Raw genomic sequence first — 26286 nt, forward strand, 5'->3', positions numbered from 1 at the left:
GGAGTTTAATTTAGACAAATGCGAGATGATGCATTTTGGTAGATAGAATCAAGACAGGACTTATTCAGTTAATGGTAGGGCATTGGGGAGAGTTACAGAATAAAGAGATCTAGGGGTACATGTTCATAGCTCCTTGAAAGTGGAGTCACAGGTGGACAGAGTGGTGAAGAATGCATTCGGCATGCTTGGTTTCATCGGTCAGAACATTGAATACAGGAGTTGGAATGTCTTGTTGAAGATGTACAAGACATTGGTAAGGCCACACTTGGAATACTGTGTGCAATTCTGGTCACCCTATTATATAAAGGATATTATTGAACTAGAAAGAGTGCAGAAAAGGTTTACTGGGATGCTACCGGGACTTGATGGATTGAGTTATAAGGAGAGGCTGGATAGTCTGGGACTTTTTTCTCTGGAGCGTAGGAGACTGAGGGGTGATCTTATCGAGGTCTATAAAATAATGAGGGGCACAGATCAGCTAGATAGTCAATATCTTTTCCCAAAGGTAGGGGAGTCTAAAACTAGAGGGCAAAGGTTAAAGGTGAGAGGGGAGAGATACAAAAATGTCCAGAGGGGTAATTTTTTCACACAGAGGGTGGTGAGTGTCTGGAACAAGCTGCCAGGGGTGGTAGTAGAGGTGGGTACAATTTTGTCTTTTAAAAAGCATTTAGATAGTTACATGGGTATGATGGGTATGGAGGGATATGGGCAAAATGCGGGCAATGGGAATGAGCTTGGGGGTTTTGAAAAAAAAGGGCGGCATGGACAAGTTGGGCCGAAGGGCCTGTTTCCATGCTGTAAACCTCTATGACTCTATTGGATCATGACCCACAATGAGGTCGCAAGACAAAATTCTTTGGGGCCGTAAGCTCCAGGGCAGCAATGGCTGCCCTGGATCTCAAGCTTATTTCTAACAGCTATGAGGCTCTTTAAATGCTTGAATTTGTTTTTCCTGTTGGAGGTGTCCCAATTTATTGCCCTCTGTGGCCCAATTTCTCCTGCAGAAAACCTTGGTTTGGGTCCTTTTGTCGAAAGTTGATTTCTTCAATAATCATCAAAATCATATTGCATCAGAAATTAGGACTCTATTGCATCCTATTGCTCAGAGTCCAATTATATTTAAAGTCAAGATTCAAGATACTATTACATTAATAATCAATGCATTAACACATTATTTGTCTTGTGCATTAGCAATCGCAAACCTATTACATAAATAATCAGGAATGTATTACATAAATAATCAGGAATGTATTACATTAATCATCACAGAGTCTGAGGTGTTAAAATGGGGTCACGTAGAAAAAGGTGAGGGAAGTACGACTCAAGAAATCTGCTTATCCCAATCGAAATGAACAATAAAATCCATCATTGATCACTCTGTTTGTTAATCTAATCTTTCCACTTATTTGTTTTGAGACTTCACAGTGACTAACAGGGGTCCAGACAAATTTCCTATTAGTCTTAAGCGTTTCTATTTCTTAATCCTATTCAAGAGTAATTCTATCACTACCTGCTTGCCTCTTATTGCAACAGGCTTAGGCAGGAGGTGATCAAGGGGGTCGTCCAACCTGACCCCTCTGCTGCGATTGATTCATGAACGGGCGTCCCTGGTGAAGGAGCATAGAGTGTCCATGAGCACTGCGAGGCCTTGCATGCAAGTTGGGCACACAGAGACTGGGGTGCCTTATCGACCCTTTTAATCATGTTTTGGCTTCATGTTTTAAGTTGCATTTCTGATCTGTTTTGTTCCAGGAAGTTCCTCTTTTAAGGGCTGCCCTTCTTGCTTTGTTCCTCAGTTTATTTGATAGAATCATAGAATTCCTACAGTGAAGAAGGAATCCATTTGGCCCATCGACCGTGCACCGACTCTCCGACAGAGCATCCCAGGCCCTATCCTTGTAACCCTACATGTTTACCCTGCTAAGCCCCCTAACTTACACATCTTAGGACACTAAGAGGGAATTTAGCATGGCCAATCCACCTAACCTGCACATCTTTGGACTGTGGGAGGAAACTGGAGCACCCAGAGGAAACAGATACAGGGAGAACTTGCAGACTCCACACAGACAGTTACCCAAGGCCAGAATTGAACGCGGATCTCTGACATTGTGAGGCAGCAGTGCTAACCACCATGCCACATTTCACTTACTTCAGTTGTTTCAACTTAAAAGAAGCTCGCCTCTCATAATTGAATTAATTCAATCCTTAATCGTGAAGGCTACTCCTCTTACTGTCTATTCTTTCTTGTTCACCTTATTACCTGGTATGTTCAGTTCCCAGTCTTGACCATCTTGTTGCCATGTCTCAACAGCTACAGCTGTCATATGCCCTGGTTGAACTTGACCCTTCAGTTTATTTAATTTGTACCTTATACTCTGTGTTTGGGCCTCATAACTTCAATTGTTCTTTTGCTTTAATGTTATTTGACTTACACCTTTCTATACTTCTCTCTATTGATTTAATTACCTATTTTCCCTTAACCTGTATTTCCTAAATCACAACTTACTATTTACAAAGAACAAAAGAACAATACAGCACAGGAACAGACCCTTCGGCCCTCCAAGCCTGCGCCGCTCATGTGCCCACTAGACCATTCTTTTGTATCCCTCTATTCCCAGTCTGTTCATGTGGTTATTTAGATAAGTCTTAAACGATCCCAGCGTGTCCGCCTCAATCACCTTGCTTGGCAGTGCATTCCCGGCCCCCACCACCCTCTGTGTAAAATACGTCCCCCTGACATCTGTGTTGAACATTGCCCCCCCTCACCTTGAACCCGTGACCCCTTGTGTTCGTCACTTCCGACCTGGGAAAAAGCTTCCCACTGTTCACTCTATGCCCTTCATAATTTTATACACCTCTATTAGGTCGCCCCTCATCCTCCGTCTTTCCAGGGAGAACAACCCCAGTTTACCCAATCTCTCCTCATAGCTAAGACCCTCCATACCAGGCAACATCCTGGTAAACCTTCTCTGTACTCTCTCCAAAGCCTCCACGTCCTTCTGGTAGTGTGGCGACCAGAACTGGACGCAGTATTCCAAATGTGGCCTAACCATTGTTCTATACAGCTGCAACATCATATGCCAACTTTTATATTCTATGCCCCATCCAATTTAATTTGTTACAGAATTCCTATTCATACACTCTTTTCAATCCAAACCCTCACCCCATTTAAAATTGTTTAAAATTTAGATGACTGTTGTATTCAACATTTTCAGTGCAGACCCAATGGGCCGAATGGTCTCCTTCTACACTGTAGGGATTCTATGATGGAATAACATTCTTGCATCTCTGTCCAGTCCTTTCAGAATTTTGTACACTTCAATGAGATCCCCTCTCATTCTTCTAAATTACAATGCATGAACGTTTGTTTCACCTGTATGCTTGTTTTTAGTGACTGGTGCACGAGGATACCCCGGTTCCTTTCTTCGTCAACATTTTCCAATCTATCACCATTTAAATATCGCTTTGTCATTCTATTTCTCCGTCCAAAGTTATACTGCATTGGCCATGTATTTGCTCACTTACTCAACTTGTCTAAATCGCCTCGAAGCCTCTTAATGTGTATCTCACAACTCACATTTCGGCTAAGTTTTGAGACATAAGCAACCTTAGAAATATTACGTATGGTTCCCTCATCCTAATCATTGATGTATACTGTGAATAGCTCGGGCCCAAGCAGGAACCCACTAGTTACTGCCTGCCACTTCAAAAAAGATCAATTTATTCCTACTCTGTTTTCTGTCTGCTAACCAATTCTCTATCCATGCCAAAATATTACCCTCAATCTCATGTGCTTTAATTTTTTGCACTAATTTCTGACCTGGAACCTTATCAAAACCTTTATGAAAATCCAAATACACCACATCCACTGGTTCATCCTTATCTATTCTGCTAGTTATCTCCTCAAGAAACTCCGGGAGATTTATCAAGCATGATTTCCTCTTTCCATAAATCCATGTTGACTTTGTCCAATTTGTTTTCCTAATTTGCTTATCCCTATAATAATTTGCACATGGCTCATGATAATCCTGAGATGTAAAATTCAAGACCATGTTTTGCCTTCTGTTGAAGATAGCTTTAAGAATGAGTGCCAATCTTTTAAGAACTGCTGCTCAATGATATCCCACCCCTGACATTTGTGCAATTTCAACCAGTCATGCAGTGTGTGTGAGAATGTTGTGAAAAATTTTCAATGAATTTGCATTGATTTATACATTTACATTGATTTACATGCCTGTCGAGCAATTCCTGACATCGCTGTGCAAGGAGATATTTGCATCAATTTAAATTTTTATGTAATGGAAGTTATTAGGAATAGTGATATACAAATATGAGCTTTCATCAGAATTGCGCTGGGTTAAGGAAAGCACTTCTTCAAGATGAGCAATTTTGATGCTCAGTTGTAGCTCTTTTGATAGATTGACATTGTGTTTTGGTGTACAGGTTATGGTACCAAATCTGGATGATATTCAGCATGCTATTACCCGAACAATCCAAATGATTTTGGAAGTGAGCCGTAAAGTGCAACACTGGAGACAATCGAAAAATCGTGCGGAGAGTGTTTATGATGTACAGAATGCAGCAGGTAAGTCATTTTTGGAAAAAAGGAAAGGGATGAGACTTTTGTACCTGGTGACTATTTTCTTGTAAGACTTAATACAATCTTCAAAATTGAGAAAGTGAATACAGGAGAGAATAATAATTACTTTGGACACCATTTTCAAAATCTCTATTGTTCCAACATCATGTCACTTTTTTAGTTCTTTCATGAGGTGTGGGTATGGCTAGCTGGGAAAACATTTATTGTTCATCCCTAATTTGCCCTTGTGAAGGTGCTGGTAAACTAACTTACTGAACTGCTGCATTGTGTATAAAATGATGAAGGGGATAGATAGAGTGAACGTTCAAAGACTATTTCCTCGGGTGGATGGAGCTATTACAAGGGGGCATAACTATAGGGTTCGTGGTGGGAGATAGAGGACGGATATCAGAGGTAGGTTCTTTACGCAGAGAGTGGTTGGGGTGTGGAATGGACTGCCTGCAGTGATAGTGGAGTCAGACACTTTAGAAACATTTAAGCGGTTATTGGATAGGCACATGGAGCACACCAGGATGATAGGGAATGGGATAGCTTGATCTTGGTTTCAGATAAAGCTCGGCACAACATCGTGGGCCGAAGGGCCTGTTCTGTGCTGTACTGTTCTATAAGCTCTATAAGCTCTATCTCATGTGGTGTACAGTGCTTTTGGGAAGGAGTTTCAGGGCAGTAAAGTAATAGGGTGATGATACTGTGCCTATAAGAAATGTACTTGGGTCATGTTTCTTGTGCAGGATCTGTTTTAGCAGTTTGTTTTATTATTGGTGCTGTTTTGTCTGCATCCGGCAGCCCAATTTTACTGCAGTAACATAATTGATCTTAATTGCTAAAATGTTTGTTTTTGTCTGGGCTAATGCAGGGTTGTTATTTTAATGTTTTCCTCTGGTGTTTTTATATATGGCCTGATTAGGTTTTAACAGGCAAAGTCATTCGACTGGGCAGAACTAAGCTTACACAGAGAAATCAAGTCAGTTGCTTTTTGGAATTTGTAAAGAGCAGAAATAGTTCTGTATTTCTGAAGTCTGGAGACTGGGATCTACCAAAAACTCGGTCTCTTTCTTGAAAGTTATGCTGTTTGAGGATATATCCTTGCTGCATGGGAGTTAGAAGACAGGTATCTTTCTGTATTTATCCAGAGGTGTTGAAAGGCTGGAAATCGAGCATCCACATGCGCATATCTGTTTTGGTGCTAATTAGTTCTAAAGAAGGATGTCTGTCAATGGGGATATTGCTTTAATTGGAACTAAAGAGATTGATAACTGTTAAAAATTATACTTTGTCATGTTTAAGTGCTTTAATTTGTAAAAGTTATGCCAATTATTTTTGCTATTCTAACAATTATTCTATGTTCTTAAATAAAATTTGTTTTCATAAAAGCATCTTAGTAGGTCAATCGAATCATAACTGGAGCGAACCACCTTATGTTTGCCATAATATCAAAATCAAATGAAGTTGGGGTGTAGGCTAACTCCATAATATAGCTTGGACTTTCTGATCTGGTTCCTAACATAGGGGCTTGCCCAGGATTAAAATCTATGGGCAGGATTTTACGGCCTCGCTCGAACGAGACTGGAAATTTGTGCCGGAGGTCAACAGATATTTCCGTTGTCCACCCCTCGCCCACTCTGATTCCATGGCGGGCAGGGTGATAGACATATAACCTTGTTTGGTTTAGAATTATTGGATTCAGAGACAGTGACCAGGATTCTCCCAGCTTACTGCACTACTCGAGCAACAGAGCAGGCCAGAAGACACCTGCAGGAGGCTTTTAGCGAAGTTCATGACCAGCATAAAACCGGTCGCAAGTCTCCCAAGTGCTTTTTTTTATCACAATCAGCTCTGCACTGATTTTCGGAAATAGAATTTTAATATGATTAGTGGGCCAGTGATTGTATTCTCTGGGCCCACCAGCCAGGGGTGGTTCCCTCCAGCAGGGATTATGACTGATCCTCTACTAATGGGGAGCAGGCATCCTGACCCTGCTGGTGGGACAGAGGACATTGAGGCACCTCTGGGAGGTTGAAGCCAAGGACGGGTACCCCTTGGGCAGTGTCAGCCTGGTTATGCTAGCTTGGCACCCTGGCATTACGCATGGGACAAACTGGGACTGCCCAGTGGACACTGGCATTACCCACTGGACACCAGGCAGTGCCCTTGGAGCAGGGCCAGAGGGGCGTGGCATACTTGGGGGAGGGAATATTGGAGATAGTGGGGAGGGGACCCGCTGCAATTCTGCACTTGGAGCTTTGGGAGAGGGAGGGGGAGGATGATCAGTCATGGCCACCGGGGTGGGGTGGTGGGTTGGGCCTGGTCATCGGGGGTGGGGGGGGGGTCGGAGCTGTCCGGGGGTGGAGATTGCGGCTGATAGTAGGATAGGGGCTGGCCGGGGGTTGGGGGGACGTCAGGACTGGTGGGGGGTGGGTGTGGGGCAGAGATTTGGGCTGGCTCAGGAAGATCTGGTAGGCCAGCGATTGGAGCATGGGGTGGTCTGGAAGGCCGGTGATCAGGGGAGTTGCGGGGCAGGCCAGCGATCGGGAGGCCAGCAATGAGGTGGAGGGGGGGGGGGGAGGTGTTGGGCGGCCTCTGCGCATGCACTGATCTCCACACTGATAGATTGGCGCACGCACAGTGGCCCACTCAGCGCTCTGCTGCCAGCCTCTCGGATGGATTTAGGCCCCAGCCACCACTTACCACAGTGAATCATGCTGAGGCACTCTGCAATGCACAGAGTGTTGGAGATTCACTCTAGTAAGTACACCCAAAAGACGGGTGAGAAATACTCCCATTTTCCCACACATTGGGCACTTAGCTTTTTTGTGTGAGAACCCTGGCCAGTGAGTGGTGAGTATGTGTGTTTTCTTTTCTGCTGTTTAAATGAGGAGTGGTTTAAAAAAGAGCTGGTGTAGGAGGGAGGAGTTCAGTGAGCTTGATCATTGGGATCTCTTCCAGGACAGGTGGGACCTGTACAAAAAGAACGGGTTACACCTAAACTGGAGGGGCACCAATATCCTGGCAGATAGATTTGCTAGAGTCACTTAAGAGGATTTAAACTAGTATGGCAGGGGGATGGGAACGAGAGCAGTAGGTCGGCAGGAGAAATAACTGAGGGAGAGCTACAGACTACAGCCAGTAAGATTAAGAGGAAGAACATAAACCACAAGGGGACCAATATACTTGCAGGGAGATTTGCTAGTGTTATTGGGGAGCGTTTAAACTAGATTTGCAGGGGGATGGGAACCAGAGTGCCAGAGCAGATAGTGGAGCAGGGGTAAAAAGACAGGTTAGTTCAAGCAAAATCACAAATGGAAGAGTTGAGTGTGGTGGAAATAATCTTTTGAGGTGTGTCTATTTCAATGCCAGGAGTATTGTGGGGAAGGCAGATGAGCTGAAGGCGTGGATAGACACATGGAAATATGACATTATAGCCATTAGTGAAACTTGGCTACAGGAGGGGCAGGACTGGCAGCTCAATGTTCCAGGATTCCAATGTTTCAGGCGGGATAGAGGCAGAGGGATAAAAGGTGGCATTGTTGGTCAGGGAAAATGTTACAGCGGTACTCAGGCAGGATAGATTAGGGAGCTTGTCTACAGAGGCCCTATGGGTGGAGCTGAGAAACAGGAAAGGTATGACCACATTAATGGGCTTGTATTATAGACCACCCAATAGTCAGCGAGAATTGGAGGAGCAAATCAGCGGAGAGATAGCTGACAACTGCAAGAAACACAAAGTTGTGATAGTAGGGGATTTTAATTTTCCACACATGGATTGGGACTCGCATACTGTTAAAGGTTTAGACGGGGTAGAGTTTGTAAAATGTGTTCAGGAGAATTTTCTACATCAGTATATAGAGGTGCCAACTAGAGAGGATGCGATATTGGATCTCCTATTGGGAAATGAGTTAGGGCAGGTGATGGATGTGAGTGTGAGGGAACACTTTGGATCCAGTGATCATAATGCCATTAGTTTCAACCTGATCATGGATAAGGATAGATCTGGTCCTCGGGTTGAAGTTCTGAACTGGAAAAAGGCCAAATTTGATGAAATGAGAAGGGATCTGGGAAGTGTGGATTGGCACAGGCTGTTCTCTGGTAAGGATGTAACTGGAAAGTGGGAAGCCTTCAAAGGAGAAATTTTGAGAGTGCAGAGTTTGTATGTTCCTGTCAGGATTAAAGGCAAAGTAAATAGAAATAAGGAACCTTGGTTCTCGAGGGAGATTGTAACACTGATTAAGAGGAAGAGAGAGTTGTATGAAATGAACAGGCAGCAAGGAACACATCAGATGCTCGAGGAGTATAAAAAATGCAAGAAGCTACTTAAGAGGGAAATCAGGAGGGCTAAAAGAAGACATGAGGTTGCTTTGGCAGACAGAGTGAAGGAAAATCCAAAGAGCCTCTATAGGTATGTTAGGAGCAAAAGGATAGTGAGGGATAAAATTGTTCCTCTTGAAGACCAGAGTGGTAGACTGTGTATGGAACCAAAAGAGATGGGGAGATACTAAATGTTTTTTTTTTTGCATCCGTATTTACTGAGGAAACGGGCATGGAGTCTACGGAAATAGGGCAAACAGGTAGGGAGGTCATGGAACCTTTATGGATTAAAGGGGAGGAGGTGCTCGCTGTCTTGAGGCAAATCAGAGTGGATAAATCCCCAGGACCAGACAGGGTATTCCCACGGACCTTGAGGGAAGCTAGTGTTGAACTTGCAGGGGCCCTGGCAGACATATTTAAAATGTCAGTATTCACGGGGGAGGTGCCGGATGGTTGGAGGGTGGCTCATGTTGTTCCGTTGTTTAAAAAAGGTTCCAAAAGAAATCCGGGAAATTATAGGCCAGTAAGTTTGATGTCGGTGGTGGGCAAGTTATTGAAAGGTGTGATAAGGGATAGGATCTACAAATAGAACATAGAACATAGAACAGTACAGCACAGAACAGGCCCTTCGGCCCATGATGTTGTGCTGAGCTTTATCTGAAACCAAGATCAAGCTATCCCACTCCCTATCATCCTGGTGTGCTCCATGTGCCTATCCAATAACCGCTTAAATGTTTCTAAAGTGTCTGACTCCACTATCACTGCAGGCAGTCCATTCCACACCCCAACCACTCTCTGCATAAAGAACCTACCTCTGATATCCTTCCTATATCTCCCACCATGAACCCTATCGTTAAGCCCCCTTGTGATAGATCCATCCACCTGAGGAAATAATCTTTGAACGTTCACTCTATCTATCCCCTTCATCATTTTATAAACCTCTATTAAGTCTCCCCTCAGCCTCCTCCACTCCAGAGAGAACAGCCCTAGCTCCCTCAACCTTTCCTCATAAGACCTACCCTCCAAACCAGACAGCATCCTGGTAAATCTCCTCTGCACTCTTTCCAGCGCTTCCACATCCTTCTTATAGTGAGGTGACCAGAACTGCACACAATATTCCAAATGTGGTCTCACCAAGGTCCTGTACAGTTGCAGCATAACCCCACGGCTCTTAAACCCCAACCCCCTGTTAATAAAAGCTAACACATTATAGGCCTTCTTCACAGCTGTATCCACTTGAGTGGCAACCTTTAGAGATCTGTGGATATGAACCCCAAGATCTCTCTGTTCCTCCACAGTCTTCAGAACCCTACCTTTGACCCTGTAATCCACATTTAAATTAGTCCTACCAAAATGAATCACCTCACATTTATCAGGGTTAAACTCCATTTGCCATTTTTCAGCCCAGCTTTGCATCCTATCTATGTCTCTTTGCAGCCTACAACAGCCCTCCACCTCATTCACTACTCCACCAATCTTGGTGTCATCAGCAAATTTACTGATCCACCCTTCAGCCCCCTCCTCCAAGTCATTAATAAAAATCACAAAGAGCAGAGGACCAAGCACTGATCCCTGCGGCACTCCGCTAGCAACCTGCCTCCAGTCCGAAAATTTTCCATCCACCACCACCCTCTGTCTTCGATCAGATAGCCAGTTACCTATCCAATCAGCCTGTTGTAGGGAAATATCCCTTACCAGTGCAGAATAGAAGTTGAGTCGCAAATCAAGGTTCAAAGCGTGTCTTTATTGTACAATTACTGGGATCCCAGGGAGACCCCCGTAGCCAGCTCAGAAACAGTGGCTTGGCCACGTTGATCTCAATTAAATCACATCAGCTCTGGATCTTTATAGGGATCCAAAATTCGCGCGGGAACATTTGATTATGCCTTTTTTTACACAATGTATAAAGTGGTCTGTCAGTTTCAAAAGTCCCTAGGAAGTTTCATGGATTAGCATTTGTATGGTGTGTGTTCGTGTTAATGGGATTACTTGGTCCTGCCCCGGTGTCTAAATGCGTTTCCCATTACCATCTCTATGTGTCCTCTTATTTAAATTGATCCTATTGTTCCGTGTCTGTGTTTCCTGCTTGTGAGATTGAGTGTTAATGTCATCCTGTCCTGTTGGGTGTCTGGGGTATTTCATTCTTAACCTTTTATCCTTATCTCTTAGTTTATCAGATTTTTATGTCTGCCTTGGCCAGTTTAAAATGCAGCTACGCGCTGTTGCTAGGCAGATTAGGGATCTTCCGTAGTTTCTGAAATTCGTGAGTCTCTCAGCTGTGCAGGGGGGGACCCGATCGAATATCCATCCGGGGATGCCCCTCTGCATTGTTGGCCCGTTATGAGTGGTGCCAATTAGTCCAATATGTAAATATGTTTGATGATGCAAATATGGTTTTCTGGAAAATTTCCTCCTTCAAGCCAACTTTCCCTCTATCCCACACCTCCTTACTTTCATCATAAGCCGACCATGGGGGACCTTATCAAACGCCTTCCTAAAATCCATGTATATGACATCAACTGCCCTACTTTCAGCAACACACTTAGTTACCTCCTCAAAAAATTCTATCAAATTTGTGAGGCACGACTTGCCCTTCACGAATCCGTGCTGACTATCCCGGATTAATCCGCATCTTTCTAAATGGTCGTAAATCCCATCCCTAAGGACCTTTTCCATCAATTTACCAACCACCGAAGTAAGACTAACCGGTCTATAATTACCAGGGTCATTTCTATTCCCTTTCTTAAACAGAGGAACAACATTCGCCACTCTCCAGTCCTCTGGCACCATCCCCGTGGACATTGAGGACCCAAAGATCAAAGCCAAAGGCTCTGCAATCTCATCCCTTGCCTCCCAAAGAATCCTAGGATATATTTCATCAGGCCCAGGGGACTTATCGACCTTCAGTTTATTCAAAACTGCCGGGACATCCTCCCTCCGAACATCTATTTCCTCCAGCCTATTAGCCTGTAACACCTTCTCTTCCACAAAAAACATGGCCTCTCTCCTTGGTGAACACTGAAGAAAAGTATTCATTCATCACCTCGCCTATCTCTACTGACTCCATACACAAGTTCCCACTACTGTCCTTGACCGGCCCTAACCTCACCCTGGTCATTCTTTTATTCCTCACATAAGAGTAAAAAGCCTTGGGGTTTTCCTTGATCCAACCCGCCAAAGACTTCTCATGTACCTTTCTAGCTCTCCTAAGCCCCTTTTTCAGCTCATTCCTTGCTAACTTATAACCCTCAATCGAGCCATCTGAACCTTGTTTCCTCATCCCTACATAAGCTTCCCTCTTCCTTTTCACAAGACATTCCACCTCTTTCGTGAACCATGGTTCCCTCACTCGGCCATTTCCTCCCTGCCTGACAGGGACATACCGATCAAGGACACCCAGTATTTGTTCAATATTTGGATAGACAGGGACTTATTAGGGAGAGTCAACATGGCTTTGTGCGTGGTAGGTCATGTTTCACCAATCTATTAGAGTTTTTCGAGGAGGTTACCAGGAAAGTGGATGAAGGGAAGGCGGTGGGTGTTGTCTACCTGGATTTCAGCAAGGCCTTTGACAAGGTCCCTCATGGGAGGTTAGTTAGGAAGGTTCAGTTGCTAGGTATACATAGGGAGGTAGTAAATTGGATTAGACACTGGCTCAATGGAAGAAGCCAGAGAGTGGTTGTGGAGGATTGCTTCTCTGAGTGGAGGCCTGTGACTAGTGGTGTGCCGCAGGGATCGGTGTTGGGTCCATTGTTGTTTGTCATCTATATCAATGATCTGGATGATAATGTGGTAAATTGGATCAGCAAGTTTGCTGATGATACAAAGATTGGAGGTGTAGTGGACAGTGAGGAAGGTTTTCAAAGCTTGCAGAGGGATTTGGACCAACTAGAAAAATGGGCTGAAAAATGGCAAATGGAATTTAACGCAGACAAGTGTGAGATATTGCACTTTGGAAGGACAAACGAAAGTAGAACGTACAGGGTAAATGGTAGGACTCTGAAGAGTGCAGTTGAACAGAGGGATCTTGGAATACAGGTACAGAATTCCCTAAAGGTGACGTCACAGGTGGATAGGGTCGTAAAGAGTGCCTTTGGTACATTGGCCTTTATAAATCGGAGTATCGAGTATAAAAGTTGGAGTGTTATGGTAAGGTTATATAAGGCATTGGTGAGGCCGAATTTGGAGTATTGTGTACAGTTTTGATCACCTCGTTACAGGAAGGATGTAAATAAGGTTGAAAGAGTGCAGAGAAGGTTCACAAGGATGTTGCCGGGACTTGAGAAGCTGAGTTACAGAGAGAGATTGAATAGGTTGGGACTTTATTCCCTGGAGCGTAGAAGATTGAGGGGAGATTTGATAGAGGTGCATAAGAGGTATAGATAGAGTGAAGGCTTTTCCGCTGAGGCGAGGGGAGGAAAAAAACCAGAGGGCATGGGTTAAGGGTGAAAGGAGAATAGTTTAAAGGGAATATTAGAACATAGAACATTAGGGGGGGCTTCTTCGCGCAGAGAGTGGTGGGAGTGTGGAATGAGCTGCCGGATAAAGTGGTAAATGCTTTTAACATTTAAGAAAAACTTGGACGGGTTCATGGATGAGAGGGGTGTGGAGGGATCTGGTCCAAGTGCAGGTCAGTGGGACTAGGCAAAAAATGGTTCGGCACAGACAAGAAGGGCCAAAAGGCCTGTTTCTGACCTGTAATTTTCTATGGTTCTATGGTTCTAACAGGCAGGGAGTAGTTATTGAACATAGCAGGACTGGTGATCTGAAGTGCATTTGTCTAGATACAGTAAGATCTGAACAACATTTTGACTTGGCCTGATAAGTAGCAATGAACATTCATGCCACACAAATGCCAGGCAATGACCATCTCCACAAGAGAAAATGTAACCATCATCCTTCCTGTAATGTGGTGACGAGAACGGTACACAAAATTTCAGCTGTGGCCTAACAAGTGTTTTGTACACATCTATCAGTATATCCCATCTTTTGTATTCAGTGCCTCATCCAATAAAGTAAAACATTTCATATGTGTTCTTGGTCACCTTGTCCTGCTACTTTAAAGGACCTGTGGACATACAATTGCTTCCTCAATCCCTCTCAATATCTTCCCATTTACTGAGTATTCCCTTACTTTGTTTGCTCTTCCCAAATGCATTATCTCATAATTTTCCAGACTGAATTCCATTTGCCATTTCTCTGCCCACTCAAACAAGACATTAATGTCATTCTGGAGGCGACAGAAATCCTCTTCACTATCGACTACATTGCCAACTTCTGTTCATCTTCAAATTTCCTCATCATGCCTCCCACATTTGGGTCTATATCATTAATAGACACAACAAACAGCAAGGGCCCCAGCACTGAGCCCTATGAAACACAAACTGTTTTTCATTCATAAAAACATCCATTTAACATTCCCATTACCCAGGAGAATTTGCAATGCTAATATAGGGTTTATAAGCCATTTGAAAACCCACAGCCATCCACAAGGAAGAATCTTCACATGAGGGATTACCACTGATGATGATGATGAGACTGAAGGCCAGATGGGAGAGAACTTAATGCCAAACATACGAATCAAGTATGTTATTCGCCGAAATGTCAATCCATAGTGCCTATCCTATAAGAAGGTTTTCTATCGAACTATTACCACATGGTACTCACGTAATCGCTTCAACAAAACTGGTTGAAAGCTGTTGTTGTTCATGTGATGACTCTTGAGAAAGTTTTGATGAAAAATCGTTTGGGAACTGCAGCCTCTGGTGTCTGGCTGCAGACTGCAAAATCCCAGCTGCTGGCAGATCAGTCTCTTCCTATTTTTTTGGCACCATATTTTGTATTGGATGAGAGATTAAAAGGAGAAAATGTGCTGATATCCTGACAGAGGGCAGTTGTGCCACTTATGCTGCCCCACTGCTACTCCCATGGTGTGGAGTTCAGAACTTCTCCTCCGCGGGAGTGCAGATTGTAGAAATATGAAGACATTTATGGTACAAAAAGAGAACTTGGTAGTTTGCTTGCAACTGAACATCACAGCGCTAGTTTGCACATCTACTCCTTTCATCATTGATTTGCCTTGGCTGCAGTGTGTATTATTCACAAGGCGTATACTATAGCAGATTGTCAAAGCTTTTTCAGCTACATTTCCCAAACACATGGGCTTCATGAAAAACAATAGTAAGTACATGGAAACATCATCACCTCCAAGTAACCTCAAAGAAATATGCCACCCTGATTAGATGTGTCACAGACTCCTTCATTATGAGTCCTTGCTGTAATTGTTCCACTGGATCAACAGACCCACTTGTACAAGCAGGGCACAGTAGTTTAGAATCAGGAGAGAGTGATTCTCAGAGTCCTTCGTATTGACTCCGAATGCCTCTGAAGACATGATTTGATTTGATTTAATTTTATCATTGTCACATATATTAGTATACAATGAAAAGTATTGCTTTTTGCACGCTTTACAGACCAATCATAGAGAAGGAAACGAGAGTGTGCAGAATGTAGTGTTACAGTCATAGCTCGGGTAAAGAGAAAGATCAACTTAATGCAAGGTAGGTCCATTCAAAAGTCTGATGGCAGCAGGGAAGAAGCTATTCTTGAATTGGTTAGTACGTGACCACAGACTTTTGTACCTTTTTCCCGATGGAAGAGAGAATATCCAGGGTGCGTCGGGTCCTTAATTATGCTGGCTGCTTTTCTGAGGCAGCGGGAAGTGTAGACAGTCAATGGATGGGAGTTTGGTTTACATAATGGATTGGGCTACATTCACGACCTTTTATAGTTTCTTGCGGTCTTGGGCAGAGCAGATGCCATATCAAGCTGTGATACAGCCACAAAGAATGCTTTCTATGGTGCATCTGTAAAAGTTGGTGAGAATCGTAGCTGACATGCCAAATTTCCTTAGTCTTCTGAGAAAGTAGAGGCGTTGGTGGGCTTTCTTAACTATAGTGTCGGCATGGGGGGACCAGGCACCTTGCTGGTGATCTGGACACCTAAAAACCTGAAGCTCTTGACCCTTTCTACTTCATCCCCATTGATGCAGACAGGGGCATGTTTTCCACTATGCTTCCTGAAGTCGGTGACAATCTCCTTCATTTTGTTGACGTTAAAGGAGAGATTATTGTCACTGCACCAGTTCACCAGATTCTCCATCTCATTCCTGTACTCTGTCTCGTCATTGTCTGCGATCCAACCCGGTGGCTTCATCAGCAAACTTGAAAATCGAGTTGGAGGATAATCTAGCCACACAGTCATAGATGTATAAGGAGTACAGTAGGGGGCTGAGAACACAGCCTTGTGGGCACCGGTGTTGAGGGTGATCATGGAGAAGGTGTCGTTGCCTATCTTTACTGATTGTGGTCTGTGGGTTAGGAAGTTCAGGATCCAGTCGCAGAGGGAGGAGCCGGCCGTGCAAGAAACAATATTTTTCATTGTATCTCAATACATGTGACAAATCAAATCAAATGTCCATTGCAAAGACTTTTGATAGAGTATCATTGGTGACTAAGCTGCATCTGAACGTGTGTTTTTTTAAAAATTCATTCACGGGATGTGGGCTTTGCCAGCTTAGCAAACATATATTGCACGTCCCCAGTTGCCCTTCTGAAGGTTGTAGTGAGTTGCTGTAGTCCATGAGGTGTAGGTACAACTACAGTGCTGTTACGGAGGGAATTCCAGGATTTTGAACCAGTGACAGGGAAGGAACAGTGATATATTTTCAATTCAGGATGGTAAGTGACCTGGAGGGGAACCTGCAGCTGGTGGTTGTCCCAGGAATCTGCTGCTCTTGTTCATCGAGATGGCAGTGGTCATGGATTTGAAAGTTGCTGTCGAAGGAACCTTGGTGAGTTCCTGCAGTGCAATTGCAGATGGTACACATGACTGCCACTGTTCGTAGGTGCTGGAGGGAGTGAATGTTTGTAGAAAGGGTAGCAGTGAAGCGGGCTGCTTTGTCCTGGATGGTGTCAAGCTTCTTGAGTGTTGTTGGAGCTGCACTTATTCAGGCAAGTAGAGAATACTCCATTACACTCCGAGCTGCACCTTGCAGATGGTGCACAGGCTTTGGAGGTGAGGAGATGAGTTACTCTCCACAGGGTTCCCAGTCTTTGACCTGTTCTGGTAGTCACTGTATTTATATCGCTAGTCCAGTTCAGTTTCTGGTGAATGGTAACGCCCCAGGATGTTGATAGTGTGGGATTCAGCAATAGTAATGTCATTGAATGTCAAGGGGCGATGGTTAGATTCTCTCTTGTTGGAGATGGTCATTGCCTGGCAATTTAAGTTTAAGTTTATTTATTAGTGTCACAAGTAGGCTTACATTAACACTGCAATGAAGTAACTGTGAAAATCCCCTAGTTGCCACGCTCCAGCGTCTGTTCGGGTACACTGTGGGAGAATTTAGCAATGCCAATGCACCTAACCAGCACGTCTTTCAATAATGGGAGGAAACCGGAGCACCTGAAGGAAACCCATGCAGACACGGGGAGAACATGCAGACCCCATGCAGACAATGACCCAAGCCGGGATTTGAACCCGAGTCCCTGGTGCTGTGAGGCAGCAGTACTAACGACAGTGCCACCGTGCCTTGTATGGCATAAATGTTGCTTGCCACTTGTCAGCCTAAGCATGGATATTGTCCAGGTCTTGTTGCATTTGGACATGAACTGCTTCAGTATCTGAGGAGTCACAAATAGTGCTGAACATTATGCAGTCATCAGCAATCATTCCTACTTCTGACCTTATGCTGGAAGGAAGGTTATTGATGAAGCATCTGAAGATGGTTAGGCTTAGGACACTACCCTGAGGAACACCTGAAGTGATGACCTGGAGCTGAGATGATTGACCTCCAATCACCACAACCCTCTTCCCTTGTGCTAGATATGACTCCAACCAGTATGCCATACTGGACTAGTTCTGAATGTGTTTGAGTGGAGGATTGTGCAAGAAGAACCACAAAGTAGGCCTTGTAATTAAAACTCTGGGAAATTCTTTATTGCAGGTGTTCATTATCCACCGTCAAATCCAAGACTGTTAACAGGGTTCCACACAGGGAGGAGCGAATCCTCCAGGAGTCACGTGACACACTTAAAGGGGCATTACACACCACAAACCCCCCAATGTACATATATCGTAGGACTTGCTTCAGATGGTGAGAGAACCAACAAGAGGAAAAAAACCTACTTGAACTCCTCATAGAAATCATAGAAACCCTACAGTGCAGAAGGAGGCCATTCGGCCCATCGAGTCTGCACCGACCACAATCCCACCCAGGCCCTACCCCCACATATTTACCCGCTAATCCCTCTAACCTACGCATCTCAGGACTCTAAGGGGCAATTTTTAACCTGGCCAATCAACCTAACCCGCACATCTTTGGACTGTGGGAGGAAACCGGAGCACTCGGAGGAAACCCATGCAGACACGAGGAGAATGTGCAAACTCCACACAGACAGTGACCCGAGCAGGGAATCGAACCCAGGTCCCTGGAGCTGTGAAGCAGCAGTGCTAACCACTGTGCGACCGTGCCAATCTTCCTCCTCCTCACCAATCATCTTGTTGGCAGTGTATCTGTTCATGAAAATATTGAAAATATTGGTAGCAATGACTACTGTTAGAGTTCTCTTGAGTAACAGCAATCTAAAGACACTCAGTCGACTCCTTACAAAAACAGCACGAGACACTATGCATCCAATGCAAGATCTTTAATTACTTGTGCACAAGGAGAACTCTCCACGACCAAATCGGATTGACCGGAGCAGTTCTGAGGTTACAGAGAAACAGCTCAGCAGTTATAGTCAAATACAGCAAATCAGGAACAAGAGATTTTTCACATCTTTCATTGACATGCATATTTGCCAACTAAATCACAGCCTATCGCCCTTTCTCATTCAATAAAAAATTTACTTCTGCTAATCCTTCATTTGCATAGCATATCCTCATATCTTGCCTTTGGTATTTGTTATGGAAAAAAATCTGGTCTTGCTCACCCTCTGGTGAAGGCTGAAAAAGGAAAATGTTATGGGGGCCTGTGAAGAAATAGCAGAGACTGACTCCTTTTGAAGGTCAGTAAGCTGATAAACATTTTCCACTACTGTACAGAGAAAGCATGAATTTTTTAATTTGAACACTTTAACTTCCATACAATTTAACTTCCAAACTATGAAACTTCAATCTGAAATGTTTAACTTCCACACGACCACACTTATAGAGAGAAGGGGTGATTCTCTCAAAAATGCTGAATTGGCAAGAAATCTGGTGTAAATCACAACTATTTTTTTCAGTTCAACTTCAGACCCGAATCTCCCCACTCTGTGCAATGCAGATGTCACAGCCGTGAATCTCATTAAAAGCTCAGGGTGCGGGGACTTTTCGTGCCGGATTCTGACAGTTCCAGAACTCTGCGCATGCGCAGTGGCCCCAAACTGTCAGATCGCAGTTTGCTGGCCAGCTCGATCGCTGGCCAGCCTGGGACCCCTACAGTGCTGCCCACCACCCCCCCGCCCCCCCACCATGGTCCCATCGCAGCCTGCACAAGCATTCCTGGGCCATACCCGACCCCATCCTGGAGCGCCCCGATCTCCCCCCCCCCCCCCCGCACCCCAGGAGAGGCTGGATAGATTCGGACTTTTTTCTCTGGAGCGTAGGAGGCTGAGGGGTGACCTTATAGAGGTCTATAAAATAATGAGGGGCACAGATCAGCCAGATAGTCAATATCTTTTCCCAAAGGTAGGGGAGTCTAAAACTAGAGGGCATAGGTTTAAGGTGAGAGAGGAGAGATACAAAAGTGTCCAGAGGGGCACTTTTTTAACACAGAGGGTGATGAGTGTCTGGAACAAGCTGCAAGAGGTAGTAGTAGAGGCGGGTACAATTTTATCTTTTAAAAAGCATTTAGACAGTTACATGGGTAAGATGGGTATAGAGGGATATGGACCAAATGCGGGCAATTGGGATTAGCGTAGAGGTTTTAAAAAAAAAAAAGGGCGGCATGGACAAGTTGGGCCAAAGGGCCTGTTTCCGTGCTGTAAACCTCTATGACTCTATGACCCTCTAGGCCGTACCCCTTGGCCCTGCCCGATGTCCAGTGGGCAGTCCGAAGGTGGCCCCTGGGCATGGGCACTATGCCCCTTGGGCAGTGCCAGGGGGCACAGGCTGGCACTGTCAGGGTGCCCATGCCCAGGGGCACCACTCCCGGCCGCCCAACCCTCTGGGGGGCCCTTGGTTGCCCCCCTTCACGCTGGCGGGGTTTCCTGCTGGTTTGGCGAACGTGGGGACCTATTTAAACCCCGTCGGCGTGAAATACTCCTGGCAGGGTGGGAGATGCTCTCGGGCGCGGAGAATTCCATGCCGGACCCGATAATCACGCTTAAAATATATTAAAAACACATTTAAATTACTTGCCTCTCATCCCGCTGGTTTCCAACACGGTCCAGATGTATGCGTCGGGATGGGAGAATCGGGCCTAAAGATCTTCATTATGTGGTGTGGCACAACCACTGTGTTCGATGAGTGAGCCTCAAAATAGCAACCATTTTATGCCTAGTCCCACTGACCTGCACTTGGACCATATCCCTCCACACCCCTCTCATCCATGAACCCGTCCAAGTTTTTCTTAAATGTTAAAAGTGACCCCGCATTTACCACTTTATCCAGCAGCTCATTCCACACTCCCACCACTCTCTGCGTGAAGAAGCCCCCCCTAATATTCCCTCTAAACTTTTCTCCTTTCACCCTTAACCCATGCCCTCCGGTTTTTTTCTCCCCTAGCCTCAGCGGAAAAAGCCTGCTTGCATTCACTCTATCTATACCCATCAAAATCTTATACACCTCTATCAAATCTCCCCTCAATCTTCTACGCTCCAGGGAATAAAGTCCCAACCTATTCAATCTCTCTCTGTAACTCAGCTTCTCAAGTCCCGGCAACATCCTTGTGAACCTTCTCTGCACTCTTTCTCTGGCTTCCACATCCTTCCTGTAATGAGGCGACCACAACTGAGCACAGTACTCCAAATTCGGCCTCACCAATGCCTTATATAACCTTACCATAACACTCCAACTTTTATACTCGATACTCCGATTTATAAAGGCCAATGTACCGAAGGCACTCTTTACGACCCTATCCACCTGTGACGTCACTTTTAGGGAATTCTGTACCTGTATTCCCAGATCCCTCTGTTCAACTGCACTCTTCAGAGTCCTACCATTTACCCTGTACGTTCTTCTTTGGTTTGTCCTTCCAAAGTGCAATATCTCACACTTGTCTGCGTTAAATTCCATTTGCCATTTTTCAGCCCATTTTTCTAGTTGGTCCAAATCCCTCTGCAAGCTTTGAAAACCTTCCTCACTGTCCACTACACCTCCAATCTTTGTATCATCAGCAAACTTGCTGATCCAATTTACCACATTATCATCCAGATCATTGATATAGATGACAAACAACAATGGACCCAACACCGATCCCTGCGGCACACCACTAGTCACAGGCCTCCACTCAGAGAAGCAATCCTCCACAACCACTCTCTGGCTTCTTCCATTGAGCCAGTGTCTTATCCAATTTACTACCTCCCCATGTATACCTAGCGACTGAACCTTCCCAACTAACCTCCCATGAGGGACCTTGTCAAAGGCCTTGCTGAAATCCAGGTAGACAACATCCACCGCCTTCCCTTCATCCACTTTCCTGGTAACTTCCTCGAAAAACTCCAATAGATTGGTCAAACATGACCTACCACGCACAAAGCCATGTTGATTCTCCCTAATAAGTCCCTGTCTATCCAAATATTTGTAGATCCTATCCCTTATCACACCTTCCAATAACTTGCCCACCACCGACGTCAGACTTACTGGCCGATAATTTCCCGGATTTCTTTTGGAACCTTTTTTAAACAACGGAACAACATGAGCAACCCTCCAATCATCCGGCACCTCCCCCGTGAATACTGACATTTTAAATATGTCTGCCAGGGCCCCTGCAAGTTCAACACTAGCTTCCCTCAAGGTCCGTGGGAATACCCTGTCCGGTCTTGGGGATTTATCCACTCTGATTTGCCTCAAGACAGCGAGCACCTCCTCCCCTTTAATCTGTAAAGGTTCCATGGCCTCCCTACCAGTTTGCCCTATTTCCGTAGACTCCATGCCCGTTTCCTCAGTAAATACGGATGCAAAAAACCCATTTAGTATCTCCCCCATCTCTTTTGGTTCCATACACAGTCTACCACTCTGGTCTTCAAGAGGACCAATTTTATCCCTCACTATCCTTTTGCTCCTAACATACCTATAGAAGCTCTTTGGATCTTCCTTCACTCTGTCTGCCAAAGCAACCTCATGTCTTTTAGCCCTCCTGATTTCCCTCTTAAGTAGCTTCTTGCACTTTTTATACTCCTCGAGCATCTGATGTGTTCCTTGCTGCCTGTACATTTCATACAACTCTCTCTTCCTCTTAATCAATGTTACAATCTCCCTCGAGAACCAAGGTTCCTTATTCCTATTTACTTTGCCTTTAATCCTGACAGGAACATACAAACTCTGCACTCTCAAAATTTCTCCTTTGAAGGCCTCCCACTTTTCATTTACATCCTTACCAGAGAACAGCCAATCCACACTTCCCAGATCCCTTCTCATTTCATCAAATTTGGCCTTTTTCCAGTTCAGAACTTCAACCCGAGGACCAGATCTATCCTTATCCACGATCAGGTTGAAACTAATGGCATTATGATCACTGGATCCAAAGTGTTCCCTCACACTCACATCCATCAGCTGCCCTAACTCATTTCCCAATAGGAGATCCAATATCGCATCCTCTCTCGTCGGCACCTCTATATACTGATGTAAAAGATATTCCTGAACACATTTTACAAACTCTACCCCGTCTAAACCTTTAACAGTATGCGAGTCCCAATCTATATGTGGAAAATTAAAATCCCCTACTATCACAACTTTGTGTTTCTTGCAGTTGTCAGCTATCTCTCCGCTGATTTGCTCCTCCAATTCTCGCTGACTATTGGGTGGTCTATAATACAAGCCCATTAATGTGGTCATACCTTTCCTGTTTCTCAGCTCCACCCATAGGGCCTCTGTAGACAAGCTCCCTAATCTATCCTGCCTGAGTACCGCTGTAACATTTTCCCTGACCAACAATGCCACCCCCCCCACCTTTTATCCCTCTGCCTCTATCCCGCCTGAAACATTGGAACCCTGGAACATTGAGCTGCCAGTCCTGCCCCTCCTGCAGCCAAGTTTCACTAATGGCTATAATGTCATATTTCCATGTGTCTATCCACGCCTTCAGCTCATCTGCCTTCCCCACAATACTCCTGGCATTGAAATAGACACACCTCAAAAAATTATTTCCACCACACTCTACCCTTCCATTTGTGATTTTGCTTGAACTAACCTGTCTTTTTACCCCTGCTCCACTATCTGCTCTGGCACTCTGGTTCCCACCCCCCTGCAAATCTAGTTTAAACGCTCCCCAATAACACTAGCAAATCTCCCTACAAGCATATTGGTCCCCTTGTAGTTTAGGTGTAACCCGTCTCTCTTGTACAGGTCCCACCTGCCCCAAAAAAGGTCCCAATGATCCAAGAATTGGAAACCCTGCCCCCTGCACCAGTTCCTCAGCCACGTGTTTATCCGCCCAAGCATCCTGCTCCTGCCCTCACTGGCATGTGGCTCAGGTAGCAATCCTGAGATTACTACCCCCGGGGTCCTGCTTTTTAACTTCCTTCCAAGCTCTTTGTACTCACTCTTTAGGACCTCCTCACTCTTCCTTCCCATGTCATTGGTACCGACGTGTACCACAACATCTGGCTGATCACCTTCCCACTTTAGAACGCTGTGCACGCGATCAGAGACATCGCTGACCTTGGCACCTGGGAGGCAACAAACCATGCGGGAGTCTCTGTCCCGACCACAGAACCTCCGGTCTGTACCTCTGACCATTGAGTCCCCTATCACTACAGCTCTCCTCTTCTTCATCCCACCCTTTTGCGCTGTAGAACCAGACGCAGCATCAGAGTTCCGGCTGTTGCAGCTTGTCCCAGGTAAAGCATCTCCCACAACAGTATCCAATTCAGTATACCTGTTGTGGAGGGGTATGGCCACAGGGGAACCCTGCTCTGCCTGTCGTTTCACACTGCCATTTCCTCTCCTTACAGTAACCCAATTTCCTGTGCTCTGCTGCTTAGGTGTAACTATCTCCCTAAAGCTACTGCCTATATACTTCTCATTCTCCCGAATTAGATAAGAACATAAGAAATAGGAGCAGGAGTAGGCCATCTAGCCCCTCGAGCCTGCCCCGCCATTCAATAAGATCATGGCTGATCTGACGTGGATCAGTACCACTTACCCGCCTGATCCCCATAACCCTTCATTCCCTTACCGATCAGGAATCCATCCATCCGCGCTTTAAACATATTCAGCGAGGTAGCCTCCACCACCTCAGTGGGCAGAGAATTCCAGAGATTCACCACCCTCTGGGAGAAGAAGTTCCTCCTCAACTCTGTCTTAAACCGACCCCCCTTTATTTTGAGGCTGTGTCCTCTAGTTTTAACTTCCTTACTAAGTGGAAAGAATCTCTCCGCCTCCACCCTATCCAGCCCCCGCATTATCTTATAAGTCTCCATAAGATCCCCCCTCATCCTTCTAAACTCCAACGAGTACAAACCCAATCTCCCCAGCCTCTCCTCATAATCCAAACCCCTCATCTCCGGTATCAACCTGGTGAACCTTCTCTGCACTCCCTCCAATGCCAATATATCCTTCCTCATATAAGGGGACCAATACTGCACACAGTATTCCAGCTGCGGCCTCACCAATGCCCTGTACAGGTGCATCAAGACATCCCTGCTTTTATATTCTATCCCCCTCGCAATATAGGCCAACATCCCATTTGCCTTCTTGATCACCTGTTGTACCTGCAGCCTGGGCTTTTGCGTCTCATGCACAAGGACCCCCAGGTCCCTTTGCATGGTAGCATGTTTTAATTTGTTTCCATTGAGATAGTAATCCCATTTGTTATTATTTCCTCCAAAGTGTATAACCTCGCATTTCTCAACGTTATACTCCATTTGCCATATCCTCGCCCACTCACTCAGCCTGTCCAAATCTCTCTGCAGATCTTCTCCGTCCTCCACACGATTCACTTTTCCACTTATCTTTGTGTTGTCTGCAAACTTCGTTACCCTACACTCCGTCCCCTCCTCCAGATCATCTATATAAATGGTAAACAGTTGCGGCCCGAGTACCGATCCCTGCGGCACGCCACTAGTTACCTTCCTCCAACCGGAAAAACACCCATTTATTCCGACTCTTTGCTTCCTGTCGGATAGCCAGTCCCCAATCTACTTTAACACACTACCCCCAACTCCGTGTGCCCTAATCTTCTTCAGCAGCCTTTTATGGGGCACCTTATCAAACGCCTTTTGGAAATCCAAAAACACCGCATCCACCGGTTCTCCTCCATCAACCGCCCTCGTCACATCTTCATAAAAATCCAACATGTTCGTCAAGCACGACTTTCCCCTCATGAATCCATGCTGTGTCTGATTGATCGAACCATTTCTATCCAGATGCCCTGCTATCTCCTCTTTAATAATGGATTCCAGCATTTTCCCTACTACAGACGTTAAGCTGACCGGCCTATAGTTACCCGCCTTTTGTCTCCTTCCTTTTTTAAACAGCGGCGTAACATTAGCCGTTTTCCAATCAACCGGCACTACCCCAGAATGCAACGAGTTTTGATAAATAATCACTAACGCATCCACTATTACCTCTGACATTTCTTTCAATACCCTGGGATGCATTCCATCCGGACCCGGGGACTTGTCCACCTTCAGTCCCATTAGTCTACCCAGCACTGCCTCTCTGGTAACATTAATTGTATTAAGTATTTCTCCTGCTGCCAACCCTCTATCGTTAATATTTGGCAAACTATTTGTGTCCTCCACCGTGAAGACCGACACAAAAAACTTATTTAAAGACTCAGCCATATCCTCATTTCCCACTATTAACTCCCCCCTCTCGTCCTCCAAGGGTCCAACATTCACTCTAGCCACTCTATTCCTTTTTATATATTTATAAAAACTTTTACTATCATTTTTTATATTAATTGCTAGCCTAGCTTCATAGTCTATCCTTTCTTTCTTTATCGCTTTCTTAGTCTCTCTTTGTTGTTTCTTAAATTTTTCCCAATCACTTGTTTCTCCACTATTTTTGGCCACTCTGTACGCAGCTGTTTTTATTTTAATACTCTCCTTTATTTCCTTCGTTATCCACGGCTGGTTCTCCCTTTTCTTACAATCCTTGTTTTTTGCTGGAATATATTTTTGCTGAGAACTGAAAAGGATCTCCTTAAAAATCCTCCACTGTTCCTCAGC

General features: G+C 45.0%; 1 protein-coding gene across 1 annotated transcript in view; it reads left to right on the forward strand.

Annotated features, from left to right (window-relative positions):
* LOC144493944 (dynein axonemal heavy chain 8-like) overlaps positions 1–26286 on the forward strand; it is a 1661706-nt gene that overhangs the window by 682902 nt on the left and 952518 nt on the right. The window contains exons 28-29 of the mRNA XM_078213521.1: positions 4444–4558; positions 11930–11978. Coding sequence (XP_078069647.1) covers positions 4444–4558; positions 11930–11978 — 164 coding nt within the window. The remainder of the gene's footprint in view (positions 1–4443; positions 4559–11929; positions 11979–26286) is intronic.

This window comes from Mustelus asterias, chromosome 5 (genome assembly GCF_964213995.1).
Source record: "Mustelus asterias chromosome 5, sMusAst1.hap1.1, whole genome shotgun sequence".
NCBI lineage: Eukaryota > Metazoa > Chordata > Chondrichthyes > Carcharhiniformes > Triakidae > Mustelus > Mustelus asterias.